At 31.5% G+C, this 17,185-nt stretch overlaps 8 protein-coding genes across 8 annotated transcripts; 5 read left to right on the top strand and 3 right to left on the bottom strand.

Moving 5' to 3' along the window:
• Positions 1 to 129: 129 nt before the first annotated feature.
• Positions 130 to 891, bottom strand: NNT1 (S-adenosylmethionine-dependent methyltransferase; the record flags this gene model as incomplete). The annotated part of the gene is made up of 1 exon (XM_064858745.1): positions 130 to 891. One exon carries the CDS (start codon positions 889 to 891, stop codon positions 130 to 132), a length of 762 nt encoding a protein of 253 aa, XP_064714568.1.
• A 1,303-nt stretch (positions 892 to 2,194) lies between these two features.
• Positions 2,195 to 3,067, top strand: ECI1 (dodecenoyl-CoA isomerase; the record flags this gene model as incomplete). The annotated part of the gene is made up of 1 exon (XM_064858744.1): positions 2,195 to 3,067. One exon carries the CDS (start codon positions 2,195 to 2,197, stop codon positions 3,065 to 3,067), a length of 873 nt encoding a protein of 290 aa, XP_064714567.1.
• An 83-nt stretch (positions 3,068 to 3,150) lies between these two features.
• On the bottom strand, positions 3,151 to 4,158 carry PUT7 (Put7p; the record flags this gene model as incomplete). The annotated part of the gene is made up of 1 exon (XM_064858743.1): positions 3,151 to 4,158. The coding sequence occupies one exon, from the start codon at positions 4,156 to 4,158 to the stop codon at positions 3,151 to 3,153; it is 1,008 nt and encodes a 335-aa protein (XP_064714566.1).
• Positions 4,159 to 4,581: 423 nt separating this feature from the next.
• On the top strand, positions 4,582 to 5,040 carry RSO55 (Rso55p; the record flags this gene model as incomplete). The annotated part of the gene is made up of 1 exon (XM_064858742.1): positions 4,582 to 5,040. The coding sequence occupies one exon, from the start codon at positions 4,582 to 4,584 to the stop codon at positions 5,038 to 5,040; it is 459 nt and encodes a 152-aa protein (XP_064714565.1).
• A 2,136-nt stretch (positions 5,041 to 7,176) lies between these two features.
• PWA37_002139 (uncharacterized protein) lies at positions 7,177 to 10,815 on the top strand (the record flags this gene model as incomplete). Its single annotated transcript, XM_064858741.1, has 1 exon — positions 7,177 to 10,815. The coding sequence occupies one exon, from the start codon at positions 7,177 to 7,179 to the stop codon at positions 10,813 to 10,815; it is 3,639 nt and encodes a 1,212-aa protein (XP_064714564.1).
• A 401-nt stretch (positions 10,816 to 11,216) lies between these two features.
• On the top strand, positions 11,217 to 13,616 carry YSH1 (cleavage polyadenylation factor subunit YSH1; the record flags this gene model as incomplete). Its single annotated transcript, XM_064858740.1, has 1 exon — positions 11,217 to 13,616. One exon carries the CDS (start codon positions 11,217 to 11,219, stop codon positions 13,614 to 13,616), a length of 2,400 nt encoding a protein of 799 aa, XP_064714563.1.
• Positions 13,617 to 14,180: 564 nt separating this feature from the next.
• DBP9 (ATP-dependent DNA/RNA helicase) lies at positions 14,181 to 16,007 on the top strand (the record flags this gene model as incomplete). Its single annotated transcript, XM_064858739.1, has 1 exon — positions 14,181 to 16,007. The coding sequence occupies one exon, from the start codon at positions 14,181 to 14,183 to the stop codon at positions 16,005 to 16,007; it is 1,827 nt and encodes a 608-aa protein (XP_064714562.1).
• Positions 16,008 to 16,294: 287 nt separating this feature from the next.
• On the bottom strand, positions 16,295 to 16,773 carry SMD2 (mRNA splicing protein SMD2; the record flags this gene model as incomplete). Its single annotated transcript, XM_064858738.1, has 2 exons — positions 16,295 to 16,622; positions 16,769 to 16,773. The coding sequence occupies 2 exons, from the start codon at positions 16,771 to 16,773 to the stop codon at positions 16,295 to 16,297; spliced, it is 333 nt and encodes a 110-aa protein (XP_064714561.1).
• Between the last annotated feature and the right edge of the window lie 412 nt (positions 16,774 to 17,185).

The raw sequence follows: 17,185 nt of genomic DNA, 5'->3' as shown, positions 1-17,185 counted from the left end.
TTATTAGTGTATATAGATGAAAAAGAAAGAAGAAAAAACAAAGAGAAGTTACATATGATTTGATATCATCTGTTCTCTATTATTTGGATAACGCATACATACATATATACATACACAAATACATTATTTTTACTGTAAGCTTAAATAATATGCATAAATACGAGATCTAACCTCAGCAGGACCAGCATCACCTTCAAACATTGGTTTCCAATTAACCATTTCAATCTTCTCCACCTTGAAATCATAATCTTCTTGAGCTTTCTTGAAGAAATCCAAATCTGCATCCAATAGGTGTGGTCTATGTGGGGAGAATACGACCAGAGCTTTACCATCCTTAGACAATAAATCCTTTGTAGTCTTCAATAGTTTATCATGTTCGGTATGATTGAATACTAGATCACTTAAAATAATCAATTGGAATTTTTTTTCATCATTATTGCCAGTCAAATGCTTTATTATATCAGCATATTGATTCCCCCATATGTAACCTTCCACGGAGACATTCTCTAACGCACGAACGTTATGTTTTATGTTATCGATTAAATCAACATCTGGATAATCAGTAGCCACCACACGTCTTGCACCGATGAGCCCAGCAATCACGGAGGGCAAAGCACCAGCTGCACCTAATTCAAGAACATTTTTATCAAGGACCAACTCTGGATGAAGATCCAGATGTTTAGCAGTATAGATCCCTGCATTCCAAAGCAAATGACCCCATAATGGAGAGGAACCGACCAATCTTAATTCGATTGATTTCTGCTTAGATTTTGATTTTAGCGATATGTAGGAACGCTCATAGTTGGCAAAATGTGGTTCAGGTGGAGGCGGGCGGAAATTCTCTGGTTCTTCAAATAAATCACCACAAGTCAATGATTCTACGTCTGACATATTAAACCAACACTATGATATTACTACCTGTATTAAATCCAATAATGTATCGACTTTGGACATATATATACAAACTTAGTCTAACTTATTAATGTTTACTGAAACTACCACGTACATGCAAAAAGCTCAAGGACTAGATCTCTGTCTTCCTTTATCCTGTATACGCTTTCTTACTTTTTTTTTTCTTCCTTGTTTTAGCATTGATTCATCTCATCTCATCTCATCTTAAAAAATTGAGGTTAGGGGAAATTAAAGGAACAAAAAATTTGAGGAAGTGACCAGCAGAACAATCCAGACACCCTCACGCTATTGAATGAAAGGTGTAGCACTCTACAACAACAAGACACCAAAGGTGATCTGAGATGACATGGCAATCGAATCAATATCAAATTGCTGGATATGCTATTACAAAAGTCTATGTAGTTTCTTATCAAATTCCAAACACTATTATCTGAAACTCAAGGTCACTTTAAAATCTCTAAAGAGTTATGATGGTATCATGATAGGTCACACATAACGCTCGACAACTACTGAAGAAATAAAACGTCTGAAGTGAAATAACACACATACATGCACACACCAACTCATATTACACAGACTCAAGCCTCTCCTAAGCTCTACTTCTCAAATATCCATGGGTGACTACATAGTACAGTACAGTACAGAATAGCTGCTATTGTTCTTATTACATGCCAAAGTCAAAGATTTTTAGTCTGTGCCACTTCGTCGGAGTTAGTAATACTAATTCCCTGTTGCTTTTTTCTCCCCTGTATTTTTCTAATAGTCATTACAAGCACAAAAAAATATAAGAACATCAATAAGTTTGTATATATTATATTTATGTCTACATATGTATATAAATTAGTATATTTATATTTATGTATGGATGTTGTTTTCTTGGTTTTTTGGTTAACATTGTAAGACAGTAACCCTTAATTTGTTGTAGGGAGTAAACAAGAACATTACCTTATATTCTTTTATTATATATATATATATATTTGACAACAAAAGAGACAACCAAACAAGTACTATAAATCTATATCATACATTTATATTTATACAAACTTTATTTTAGAATATATTCTTCCTCCTTTATTTATTCGTTCTTTTGTTTGAATATTTGAATATTTTCTTGTATATTATAAGCTATTGACTACATATCTCCTCTTTTCCTTTGACATTATAACATTTTTCTCTAACCTTCTAAGCTTCAATAAGAAAGTTACACAAAGTCGTAATCTCAAATTAGATTAAAAAAACAATTACTATTAAAACATATACAAATATACATATATATATCATTATGCCTGCAATTAAACCAAAATCTAAGATTTCCTTTTCCATAAATTATCCATTTTTCATCATAAAATTAAATAATCCACAAACGTTAAACTCCATGTCATATGATGACTTTCTTTATATAACAAGACTGTTAGAAATAGCAGAAAACGATAATAAGATATATTTCACTGTTTTACAAGGTTCAGGTACGTTCTTCTCATCTGGTGCAGATTTTAACACCATATCAAATAATCCAAGTGGTGATGACTCTTATGAATTGAGGTTATGGCTTGAACAGTTTTTATCCAAAAATCAATATATCACTAGTGCTTTTATCAATCATTCTAAAATCCTTATCGCATGTCTCAACGGTTCTGCTATAGGTTTAAGTGCTGCTATCGTTCTTCTTTGTGATATGGTCTATGCTATGGACACTAAATCAGAGACTAATTTCCTACAGTTTCCTTTTGCTAAATTAGGCTTATCTTGTGAAGGTGCCACTTCAATAACTCTACCAACAAAAATCGGTTGGAATAAAAGTTTTAGTAAATTGGTCTTTGGTGAGAAATTATATTTCCATGAACTTTTAAATACAGTCATTGTCAAAGATTATTCTATGGGGATGGATCCCTTAAATGTCGACACTTTTAACAACCAAATTATTAGAGACTTAAAAGAAAAAATCAAACCTCTGTATCTACCCGCATGCTTACAAATGAAAACAGTTCTAAGAGCAAGCAATGATACTGTCAACACCTTAATGTTAGCCAATTCAAACGAAGTTCATGGTGCTTTACCATTTTGGCGTAATGGTGAACCTCAGAGAAGATTTGCCTTATTGCGTGATAAGAAAATTTCCGCTAAAAGAAATAAAATTGATAAAAGCAAATTATAATCATTTTTTAATTATTCTGTATACTTCTATCTCTTCTATCTCTTCTCTCTTCTCTTCCTCTCCTTTCTTCCTCCTATTAACACTTATATAACCTCAATATCTATAATCTCATTATCATTTACTTCATCTTCATTCTTATTAGAATTATTTTCTATTAAAATATCTGTTGTAGAATTTCTAGATTTTTTATTAGAAATGTTCACAACGATCATAAACGATGACGCCATGATGACTACGGCAAGCAACCCGCTTCTTGTCGTCTGCCATCTAAGTGTCTCAATCTCTGACTTAATGCCTGATGTAATCTGAATAGTGATTTTATTAGAACAATCGTTCAAATTTAGATTGATCCTCTTATACAACAAGGTATTTTCATTTTTGTGTTCATGGAAATCCAATTTACAGTTTTTTTCGTATTGATCAATAATCAATTCATTGATTTCATCCACAATGGAATCCAAATCTCTTTTCAGCCTTGTCAACAATAAATGATGTTTATTCAATTCAGTGTCACGATTGTTAGTGATGATATATTGAATTTCACTTTTCAATGAGTTAAATAAATGGTCCTGCTTATCAATCTCGAAATCTCTTAGAAATTTATCATTATAATGCATGTAAAATTGTTCATTTAAAAAATACAAAATTGTAGACATAATAGCTTTACTCTGCCTAGGAGTAAAACAGGTCAATAGATCCCGATATATAGACAACGTATCTACCTGATTCTCTGCACGGGTAGGTTTATGCAAATTCATCGTGGTCTCTAGTATCAACTGTTCAGATAATGTCTTTATTAAATCATTTCCTTCTAACCCGTCATCAATCTTTCTATCACTTTTATCTGATTGATTGAAATAGCTATTATTAATGGGGATGTTCCCATTCTTAATAGTTGATTTGGAATTAGGGACACTACCATGTGTAGGGAGAGAGATGGAATGAGACATCAATAGCGCAGGACTCTTATAATAATTACAAGCCTTAGTTAATTGAATCCCTCTTCGTGCTGAAAGCAATGGAGATTTATATCCGACATATCTTTTAGAACTATCCAATATGTTGGCTTTCACACAACTTGTAAACATCATACATGCATGTCAAAATTTTACTTATCCTATCTTTTTTTCTCTCTCTTTTTAAAGTGTTATTAGCAAGTTCCTATATGAAGATACATCTGTATATTTGGTTTATAATATCATACCATGTGTTTAAGGATTAAAGGGTATAAGAAATGGATACCGAAGTTAGGACCAATTTTTTTAATTAGATATTTCAAAGGTTAGCAAAAGAGTGAAATCGAGAAATTGCAAATAAGAAGAAGAAAAAGGAAAATAAAACACACAAAAAAAAAAACAAAAAACAAAAAGAAATGCCTTTTTAAAACATTAATATAGAACGTCGCTAATTACAAAAGCACTTTGTAAAGAGACAACCTCAACCAATAGATATTTGAAAAGGAACACAAGACAAAAGGGTTAAAGGAAAAGAACAAGAACCAATAAAGATAAAGAATGAAACGAAATTTCACTACTTTAATTCCATTATTTATCAAGAGATACAAATTACCTCCAAGGCCAAAATTTACTAAAGAGATGGAAAGCGAATGTGAAGAAAGTTTTCTACATGGAGGGAGAGGGCCTGGTGGACAAAAGATAAATAAGTGTAACTCTAAAGTTCAATTGAAACATATCCCTACTGGAATAGTTGTGAGTTGTCAATCCACTAGATCAAGAGTCCAAAACCGAGTTATAGCTAGGGAAAAGATGGCTCTAGAGATTGAAAGACACAGGAATGGAGGTGGACTTACCGAGAGAGAAGAAGCTATTAAAAAATTAGCTATACAAAATAAGCGTTCAAAAGATAAGAAGAGTCGACAGAGACATTTAGAACATAAAAAGGCAAATGAGGAGAAAATAAGACAGCAGCAACTAGAAGAGCAAGACATTATTTTATCTATGTTAAACGATTAAAATAATTGACATTTATAATTATTGAGACCCTCCATTTGCCATTACCTAACCTGTGTAAATATACTGTTACCTCTCTTCTTTCTTTTCTTTCTAATACTCACTATTTAACTGCATCTTTTTTTCTTTTTTCTTATATGTATATGTGTGTGTGTGTGTGTTGTAGAGAAGTAACCAAATTCTTTTGTAATAATATTCCGTACATCTTCCTATAATATATGTATATATATATAATAATGAATTTTCTGCAAGTACTTAAACCATTAGCCAGAAGAAAAAAAAAAGATTTAATACTATCGTTTACAAAACAATATAACTACTGACAAAAACCAAGCTTACTATTTTTTTTTGCATGTTGATGTATGATAACTCCTCAAGAATTGTAGAAGGAGAGACATCTAAATGATCACCTCCTTACTCTCTGTCTTCGCCCTTCTCCACCCTCCTCCATGACATTATTTAGTATTATGAAGTTTTCCCAATCCACTGCTCCCCCCTACTCGTATCTTGTTAAGTGTCTTTTCCAAAATAGGTATTGGGGGTCCATTTTAGTAGCCATATATGCCAATTACACACTCCCTCATGCCAAAAAATTGTTTTGTTCTATTGTTTAATTCTCTGATATTTTTTTAAATCCCACGTTCTCCATGACATCTTTCCCAAATAGGTGACACAGAAAAAAAAAAGAAAAGAAAAGAGGAACATTTTCATTTTTAGTGACAGCGAAAATTCGAGGAATGAGCTCAGATGAAGTTAGGGTTTGATAAAATCACATCACCATCAACAGCGTTGTCTTTTGAAAAAAAAAAATAAAAAAACTTTTCAAAAATCTATGAGAACCCTACTGTAAAGTGGCGTGTGTGGAATTTATCTTCCTAGCAGAACTCTAACAGTATTTAGTTTAGTCAATAGGAAACAAAATACAAGAAAGTTGCTAGTTTTAAAACAGATATTCTGAATGAATTTACCATAGAAAAAAAATAAGCATATAAAAAACGCATAGATATTTTTGAGTTATCCTAATATGTTCTATTCTATTTGAATTATAAAATTCTAAAATACTTTCCATGTAAAAAACCCTCACTTCAAATAGGTGTGGTAATTAGAAAAACACAAAATATTATATTCCTGTCTACTTTTTTTCCGTATCAGTGAGTAATACTAATATACGTAATTTTTTTTTTTAACCATAAATCTTTTCAATACGCCACCATTTTTTCTATCTTGCCTTTATCAAATTGACACCAGACATCTTTTTTTTCCTTTGTTTTCTTTTTTTTTTTATCTTTTTTTTTAAACTTGCGATTTCTTACATAATGAATAATTGTCTTTTTTTGGCGTACAAAACAATAGAAGTATTGCCTGTTTTTAAGAATCTCAGAAAAAACTTGTCTGATTTGCCTTCGATCACACGAATTTAACAAAAGTTGACTCTACTTTTCTTTTCTTTTCTTTTTTTTTTTGATGGAATTTCATTTGATGTAATCTCCGTCCTCGACAATCGTTTTTGATGTTTTTAATAACGCTGTCAAACTTGCTTACTTATATATATATTAGACGTCTTTATACACGCAGATACACATTGTTTTTCTTTTCTTCTTCCGTTTCCCCTTGCCCCCCTCTCTATTCTTTTAACATACCGTGGTTTTTTTTCTTATTTCCTCTCTATTATTCTCTTATTACAATAGTTTAATCTGATGTCTTTTTTTGTCTGAGAATAAAGATGCAATATGTGTCATATTGACCAGTAAGATTATCTGCATAAGTATCATCCATTATCAACTACAATCAAAAGATAATTAAACATCATAATATATATATATATATATAGAAATACTAAAAATTGAAGTTAGAATTTCAGAGACTTTATTTTCTTACCAATTAGCATTCTCTCTTTGTTCTTGTTCAAAGCAACTTCATTTGTTATTTTCTTTACTCAATATATTAATCAGAAACCAAGCAACTAAGAGAACCCAATCGACACATTCAATATTTTTCTTTTTCTATATATAATAAGTCTTTTTTTTTTACTGCTATAGCTTATTACCCTATCTTCCACTCTCTTTTCGATTTTTCTATAACTCATTTATCTTTCTATTCTTCTTTTTCTTCTTCTTTTTTCTTTTTTTTTTTCACGCAATGGGAAGACCAAAGAAAGAAATTAGTAAGCAGAACATAGAAAGATTCCAAAAAGAACTACAATTGGCCGGCAATAGAAGTGATATTCTATTGAAGGATAAAAGAGGGAGATCGAAATCATGTTTGTTATGTAAAAGAAGAAAACAGAAATGCGACCAAAAACTACCCAGTTGTACAGCATGTCTAAGAGCTGCCGTTAAATGTATCCAACCTGCAGGTTATCATCAACCAACCATTAAAAAAACTATCAAACCCTCACATGATGTCCAAATGCCAGAAGTCGAAGGTGTGGAAGAACAGACAGATTTAAAGAACTCAAACTCCATCATTCCATTAATAAGTCAAAGAGTAGCAAATACACAAAAAAGTACACCTTCCTCGAAATATTTAACTCCACCAGCCTCCTTGATTACCTCACCCATTGTTACAGATTCACCGTATAGCACTACTACAGAGGGATCGGCAACTAATTCTGTTTCTCATACAATCACGCCCTTTGAGTCCTCTTTATCAAATCATGACAACAATTTAACAATTGGACAACAGAAAACAGGAAAACCACAGAGAAAATCGAAGGGAAAAGTTAACAAAAGATACGAAAACTCTGATAGGGACCAATATACCGTATTCCTGGAAAGAAAACTACGATATTTGGAAAAACTTATAGATTTACCCATAGGTGGCGCGGTTTTCACTAAAAAATTGAATCATTATAAAAAAATCACCCATCTGTTAGGTGAAATCGAGGATTTGGAATCCACAGTAGCACATTTGCCTGTGGTAAACAATAAAAATATCAATAATGATAACAATCGATCTCCTTCAAATAAATTTATACCCTCTTCAGGGGTCAATAATGCAAATGGTTCCATACCTGCATTATCATCTGATTCTGTGGACTCTATTGATTTCAATAATTGCATCTTTGCCAAATATTTCGCCAAGATTGATTTCCTGTATTACCCTGCATTTGAATTCAATATGGATTTATCAAGAACTTTTTTAGACACATTTTTCACTAGACTACAATTTAAATATCCTTTGCTTGATGAAGAAGAGATTTATTCCTTTCATGATAATTACGCTAAAAACAATATATATTCATATTCCAATACCGAATTCCATTTTGAGTGTGGCAGAATGTGGTTGATCTTTAGCATTGCTGCATGTATGCAAAAGACAACTGGTAAATATAAAGGTCATAAACCAATTAGATATTTTGGTACCGCTGTAAGACATATTACCAAATGTGGTGGACATTTCAACGATATTCATAAAATTGAATTGTTAACTCTCTTAGTGTTATATCTCATAAGAACAGACAGAGATTCATTGGTTTTGTATGACATAATGAAAGATATAATGGATATTTGTAAGACAAATCTTTTAATAAAACACTGGGTTCCTGATGAGCCATTTGCATCCAAAAAATTAAGACTCTTTTGGTGTGTTTATCTATTAGAAAGAATGATATGTGAAGCTGTCAGTAAACCCTTCACGATAAGTGAATCAGAGATAAACCTACCGTATTTTGGTGAAGACAGAGATAATCAAAACAAACTAAAACAAGTAAAAAATATCTATTTTATTAATCAATCATTGAGATTAAGGAGACTTGAATCTTGTTTTATAGAAGAATTACAAATTTTTTCTGATGATAGTAAAGAATCAACAGAACTGAGAAAATACCAACTCCCGAAAGTAAATGAATATTTCAAACAATTAGAGCTGTGGAGATCCACATGTTCTACTACAGGTGTTAAAAATTTCGAAAATGAAACACTTAAACTATATTATTATAGATCTGTAAGGTTATTAATACAACCATACTTAGAATTTCTCAGACCAGAAGATAGATTATTTAGAGAGTGTCAGGCTGCTGCAGGCCAGATATGTCAATTATATAAGATTTTCCACCAAAGAACTATTGGTGGCCATTCTACACCAGCTATCCATACGGTGTTTGAAGCAGGTGTCACACTGGTTTACTGTATGTGGCTATCCAGAAATTATGATGATAAAAGAAGAAAAGAGCTAGGGGATGAATCAACACATACACGTCCACTAGTAAGTGCTAGCCTATTTTCTAGCATGGACGACTTAAGAGCATGCTCTGTATGTTTATATTCCATGACTGAGAGATCAAAATTTGCCCGTGTATTCAGAGATACTTTTGACGAATTAATGAATGTAACAATAGGAAATTTAATTACACGTTGTGGGCCTAATTCTTCTGAATTGATATACATATCGCAACTTAACAAAAATATTACAAACAACAACATACAATCAAATCTACCAGAACATATGAAAAAATTTGAAGGAAGTTTTCAACGAGACCAATCTGTAGACAATAACAATGACAATGAACTACACTTTCATGGTATGCCTCCTGCAATAAAAAGAGTATTTGGTGTGGGTCAAGCTGAAGAGCATGCAGGTTTTGTGGAAATATCACAAGTAGATATTGAAGAACAACGTGAGTTTAAAAAGAAACAAATTGATTTAGAAAAACATAGTCTACCTAAAAGCCTCGCCCATTTACTAAACCATGAAAGAAAAGACAGTAAAATAAGAAATACCAGTAATACTAAAATTAATCCCGACTCTACTGAACAAAAGCAACAGCAATATGTTGTAAAGAAGCCACTAAATAATAACGACTTAGATTGGAAAACATTCCACCATCAAGCCTATATTCAGCAACAGGTGGCCCAACAGAACCTACAAAATTATCTTTCTTCCTTTAACTATGCACCATATAAACCCATGAGTACTTATATCATTCCGAATATGCAATCTAATTATGACAATAATTTCCACACCAATCCTATAAATACAACTTTAGCTGGGAACAGACATATTATACTGCCTCCTGCCTCAAACAACTCTTATAATAATTACACACTTATACCACAATTAGCAAACTCAAACCCTACAAATACATTTAACATAGTAACAAAAAATCCAAACGAATCTTCTAATGTTGTAAATGAACCAAATCTTGAAAAGCATACTAAGAACGAAACTCCGATCGATCCAAATGTTTCTAAAACAGCGCAATCTCTTATTAGAACACGGAGTGGCATATTGATCAATAATTGGACGCATAATATGATCAGCAGTATATCAAATTGGACTAATGATTCTCTAGTAGACGATGTGTCAATAACCACTAATGATGATATAGACATTTACTCTTCCCAATCTCACCAGATAACACAAAATCATATTATTACAGAAAGTATACAACAACAGCCGGGAAATCCTCATTACAGACTACATCATCATCAAAAATCCTTTAATTTAGAACAAGGTAATGATTTGCCAATGAGGAGGAATAATAATTATCAAAGACAAATCACAGCTAGCAAACCATTGGCAACATCTAATAGTACTACTGCTAGATTTAATGCCATACCAATACACTCAGAACATTGGCAACATAATAATAAATCTGCTACTGTGATTAATAGCTATCCCAGCATTACCCACAATTTTACTAATAATAATAATGAAAGAAACAATAATTTTATTCAAAATATCCCTGGTAGGTATCGTGAATTTGAGAATATTGGCTCTGTTCTCCCGGTAGAAGAATTTTGGACTGTTAATGACGATTATGGTTTTCTTACATAACAGTATACAAGTTAGATAGTAGTATATTATACCTTAAACAAGATAAGATTAAATTAATAATTATTTCCTTATACAAGTGTCATTAGTGCACATATATTCATTTTATAAAGATTGAATTCCTTGCTACTGTATCTGTTTTATTCTTATTATTCTCTGTATATTCCTTGCTAAATGTTACTTTTCTCAACCACTTTTCACTTTTCAGTAAATTAATTTTTTTATATATGAAAAAGTATTTAGAGAAAACTTATTATGCAAGTTCTATTTAATCTAAGATCATGTCTCTTTACAAGAGAACCTTTTTTCAGCAGAAACATTCATAGGTGGAAAAGAATTACAAAGCAACCGGATTTGAATCACAATTAGTTCCAAATAAAAAGAAGTCTCTTTAAAAGCATAAGATGTCACAACCATCTGATCACACATTTAAGTTTTTTGCTTTGGGTGGTGGTAACGAAGTAGGAAGATCATGTCATATTTTACAATACAAAGGAAAAACTATTATGTTAGATGCAGGCATTCACCCTGCTCACAAAGGAATGGCATCTCTTCCTTTTTATGATGATTTTGATTTAGAAACCGTCGATATCCTGTTAATTTCTCATTTTCACTTAGACCATGCTGCATCACTTCCGTATGTAATGCAAAGAACTCCATTTAAGGGAAGGGTATTCATGACACATCCAACTAAAGCTATATATAGATGGCTACTTCGAGACTTTGTTAGAGTTACAAGTATTGGTGCGGATCCAACAAGCGATGAGGAATCTTTGTATACGGATGAAGATTTAGTTGAATCTTTTGACAAGATCGAAGCTATCGATTATCACTCCACAATAGAAGTCAATGGTATTAAATTTACTGCCTTTCATGCAGGTCATGTTCTTGGTGCTGCAATGTTTCAGATAGAAATAGCGGGATTAAAAATTTTATTCACTGGGGATTATTCTAGAGAAGTGGATCGTCATCTAAATTCTGCTGAGGTTCCACCACAGCCTTCAGATGTTCTTATTGTTGAATCAACTTTTGGTACAGCTACTCATGAACCGCGTTTACACAGAGAAAAAAAACTTACACAACTTATACATTCTACTGTTGGTAAGGGTGGCAGAGTTTTAATGCCTGTGTTTGCATTGGGTAGAGCACAAGAATTAATGCTTGTATTAGAAGAATACTGGCAAAACCATTCTGAAGAATTGGGAAATGGGCAGGTGCCAATATATTATGCCTCTGATCTGGCCAGAAAGTGTATGAGTGTATATCAAACATATGTAAACATGATGAATGATGATATACGTAAGAAGTTTAGAAATTCACAAACGAACCCATTTATCTTCAAAAATATAGCTTATTTGAAGAATTTAGACGATTTTGAAGATTTTGGTCCAAGTGTTATGCTAGCCTCACCTGGGATGTTACAAAGTGGTATTTCAAGAGATTTATTAGAAAAATGGTGTCCTGAGGAAAAAAATTTAATTTTAATTACAGGCTATTCAGTCGAGGGAACTATGGCTAAATATATAATATTAGAACCCGACACAATCCCGTCTGTTAATAATCCAGAAATTTCAATCCCTAGACGCTGTCAAGTAGAAGAAATATCCTTTGCTGCACATGTTGATTTCCAGGAAAATCTTGAATTTATTGAAAAAATCCATGCTTCTAATATCATATTAGTCCATGGTGAATCTAACCCCATGGGTAGATTAAAATCTGCCCTATTGTCAAATTTTTCGTCGTTAAAAGGTACAGAAAACGAAGTCCATGTATATAATCCACGAAACTCAGTCGAAGTTAACATAGAATTTAAAGGTATTAAGATTGCTAAAGCTATTGGTAATATTGTGGATGAAATATATAAAGAAGAGAGTGATATTCATGAGATTAAACACGAAGAGGAAACTACAGATATTAAGATAGAGGCAGATTCCACGACAAAAGATATAACAAACGAAATAACTAATAATAGTGTTAAAAAAGAAGAAACAATTGAGGATGAAATGATTAAACCCGAAAATAATTTTGATAAAGAGATCATTGTCTCTGGGTTGTTAGTATCCGATGACAAGAATTTTGATTTAAACCTGGTCTCATTATCAGATTTAAGAGAACATCATACAGAGTTATCTACAACTATTCTGAAGGAAAGACAAACATTAAAAATAAATTGTAAGAAAGAATTAGTATATTGGCATATTTGTCAAATGTTTGGTGATATCACAATACTGCAGGATGATGAAAATATCACTGGAGAGACTATAGTAAAAAACCAAAAGCAAGAAAATAAATCTAAGGAAGATAAAAAATTAATCTTGCAAATTATGGGAGATATACATGTAACATTAGTTGAATCAGTAGCCATTGTAGAATGGACACAGGGATTAGTAACCGATACTATTGCAGATTCAGTAGTTGCAATTTTAATGTCTGTTGATTCTGCCCCTACAAGTGTAAAAATGAGTAGTCATCACTGCAGTCACGAACATCCAAAAAAGTCTGAAAACTATTATGAAGAAAATATTCTTGCCCAACAATACGAAATAACGTGGAAAATTAAAAAAGTAGTTGAGCTATTCAAAGAACAATTTGGTGACGCTTTTACTTTAAATTTGAATGAACAAAAAGGAGAAGAACTTAAGAAAACAAATACAGATATTATCGGTGTAATCACTCTTGGAAAGCATATAGCAAAAGTTAATTTCACCAGCATGAAAGTAGAGGAATGTAACTCCAATCCATTAAAAGGTAGGGTAGAAAGCATATTAAGTATTGGAGGTGACTTAGTCTCAACATTATGTTGAAAAAAAGACACGCATAAATACACATTAAAAAGAGTATGAATCATCGAAAACTATAACAATGAGATACCATAATTCTATCTTTTGTAGAACATAAATATGCATGTATGTACATCTATATATATAGAGTAATTGCAACGAAAATAACTCTATAAAAAAGTCGTTGTTAATCTAATTGTTAATTTTCTAAAATCAGTAATGATTTTTAAACTATAATAACATCACAAGCTTCAACACAACTTACCCCAATGAGATCCAACAACCAAATAAGGTTATCCTCATATAAATTATAAAATATAGTATTCTGTGCAATTTCCCTCAAGTAAGTTTTTTTTTATTTAATCTCTATCATTTACAACGTACTTCGAAAAATACTTAAATTTTTGAAAAAAACAAAGAAAAAGAAAAATAACTGAAGGTTAAATTTTTAAAGAAGATCATTTCATCTCATCCCATATTTAGCTGAACAGTAACCATACAAGTTATTTGAGTTGTATTATAAGTCCTAGATTTATATGAATTTCTTACTATTTCCTGTTTTGTAATAACAGAAATTAATAACAAGACATGTCCAAAATGAGCAAAAAAAATAATAAAGAATTGGCTGCCGATGTTTACATTGATGATTCTGTCAATTTTGAATCTTTCCAATTGGACTCAAGATTACTACAGGCTTTAAAGGGAGCTGGTTTTACTCACCCTACACTAATACAATCCCATGCTATTCCGTTAGCACTCCAACAAAAAAGAGATATTATTGCTAAAGCTGCCACTGGTTCTGGTAAGACTTTGTCTTATTTGATACCTGTTATTCAAACTATTCTGGATTATAAGAAAAATGAATCAAGCGCAGATCTTCAGAATGAGAGTAATACATTAGGTATTATATTAGTTCCTACCAGAGAACTTGCTCAACAAGTGTTTAATGTTTTAGAAAAAATGATTGTGTATTGTTCCAAAGATATTAGAAGTTTGAATATTTCTGCAGAATTACCATCTTCTGTCATGAATACTTTACTTTTAGAAAACCCTGAGATCATTATTGCTACCCCAGGTAAATTAACTAGTTTATTAGACACTAAAATTAATTCCATATCCTTAGATAATTTGAAGTTTTTAGTTATTGATGAAGTGGATTTAGTTTTAACTTTTGGTTATCAAGAGGACTTGAGTAAGATTGCTGAATATTTGCCATTGAAGAAAAACTTACAAACTTTCTTAATGAGTGCTACCTTAAACGACGATATCCAAGATTTAAAGAAAAAATTTTGTCGTTCTCCAGCTATATTGAAATTCAATGATGAAGAAATTAACAAAGATAAGACTAAATTAATTCAATATTATGTTAAAACCTCTGAATTTGATAAGTTTTTATTATGCTATGTTATTTTTAAATTGAATTTAATTAAGGGAAAGACATTGATATTTGTCAATAATATTGATAGAGGATATAGACTGAAATTGGTTCTTGAGCAATTCGGTATTAAATCGTGCATCCTAAATAGTGAATTACCATCCAATTCAAGACAACATATTGTGGATCAATTCAACAAGAATTTATATCATTTATTGATCGCTACTGATGATTCTGAATACTTTCAAGAAGAAGATGAGGAAGAAGAAGAAAACTTAAAAGAAAATAATATGAAAGAATCTAATGATAGAGTTGATGAGAATAAATCTAATGCTGAGGGCAATAAGAAGAAAAATAAATCTATGGAGATTAAGAAAGATAAAGAGTATGGTGTATCTCGTGGTGTTGATTTCAAAAATGTGGCATGTGTTTTAAATTTTGATTTACCAACTACAGCAAAATCATACGTCCATAGGATTGGTAGAACTGCGCGTGCTGGTAGAACTGGTACTGCCATATCGTTTGTGGTTCCATTAAAAGAATTTGGCAAACATAAACCATCTTCATGTCCAACAGCAAAGAGAGATGAAAAGATTTTTTCCAGAATTGTGAAACAACAAGGTAAATTAGGTCTTGAGTTACAACCATACTCTTTTGATCCAAAACAGATCGAAGGTTTCCGTTACAGACTAGAAGATGGGTTCCGTGCAGTAACTCAGGTTGCAGTTAGAGAAGCAAGAATCAAGGAATTAAGAGAAGAACTATTAACTAGTGAAAAGTTGAAAAGACATTTTGAAGAAAATCCAAATGAATTACAAACATTAAGACACGACAAAGAATTACATCCAGCCAGGATACAAGAACATTTAAAGAGAATACCTGAATATTTGTTACCCGAAGCTGCTAGAAAACAACTCAGCAAGAAGAAGTTAGGCTTTATTCCTTACAGCAATCCTAAAAAGAATGGTCGTCACAATAAGAAAGGCAAAGTGACGAAACGTAAAAGTGTTAAAACAGATCCACTCAAGAACTTCAAATAAACACCCTGAGAGAAATCATAGCAAAAAAAAATATCAAAACTTTGCATTTCATATATTTGTATATGCCCATTCATGCATAACTTGTATAATAATAATATAGTATACTTATTAAATAATCAGACTCTATCGAAATCTCAAATAAAAATATGTGAGAGCGAAGTAGGAAAATTTTATTTCCATATGCTGCCGTTCTTAGTTTTTAATAAACCCCGGTCTATTTCATCCTTCCAAATGTGCTTATGTATCTTCTTATTCCTTCTATTTTCCATTATTATTGTATTTTTTGTTTATTGTACTGGTGCCTTCAAAATCACTATTACAGAATCCCCTCTTAAAAATAGTTTACTTATAAATCTCTCTTTATTCACAGTTTGATTCTTCTCCTTCTCTGTCCACAATTCTTTCACATTTTCTAAAACCATATTACAATGTCTATCGAATGCTTTCACTCTTGCGATAATCTTATGATTATTCCTCAAAGATATTATAACAGGTGTTCTAGATAACATAGCATCATTAATTAGTGACATTGGACCATGTTTAAACTCAAATTCTTCCAACTGTTTCAATTCTTCCTTAGTTAATTCAATTTTTGGACGATCTAATAATTGGTCACTGTAAATAAATACTATAAGTTATATATCAAATAAACTGTTGTTAGTAAAATAGACTAATGAACTTTTAAACAAAATAATTTCTCAATCAAAAACAAACAAATAAGGATTATCCACATTCACATATGGAATAAGAGTTCAACATACGTCATGATATATTTTTTGTATCTGAGATTGTAGTTTAGAAACAAAGCAAAAATAGAAGCTCCAAATTTGAACAAATATGTATCAAAACCTATTAGGTAATTTTATTATTTGTGCTATAATTTTACCAAAAAACTTAAATCTGTATATGTATATATAATTAACAATATTTGAACAAGCAGACTAGCGTCCGGTAAAATAATAGTCTCCCTTTTAAATAGTACTTCGATGGCCACTTATTCCCAAGATTTTTCTTTATACAAAATTGTTCATTTTTCAATTTTTTTTTCCACTTTTGTATATTAGAACAACTTTTTCTATTTCTCCGTAATGCAATTAAAAGAGCTAATAGACAATATCATTAAAACCAAAGTCTAATAGTGGCCTTTAATATAAATCAATGGTGAAAAAAATCTCCTC

This window comes from Arxiozyma heterogenica, assembly GCF_036370985.1.
Source record: "Arxiozyma heterogenica strain weizmannii chromosome Unknown scaffold_18, whole genome shotgun sequence".
Classification (NCBI taxonomy): Eukaryota; Fungi; Ascomycota; class Saccharomycetes; order Saccharomycetales; family Saccharomycetaceae; genus Arxiozyma; species Arxiozyma heterogenica.
This window is presented reverse-complemented; position numbering and strand designations above follow the sequence as displayed.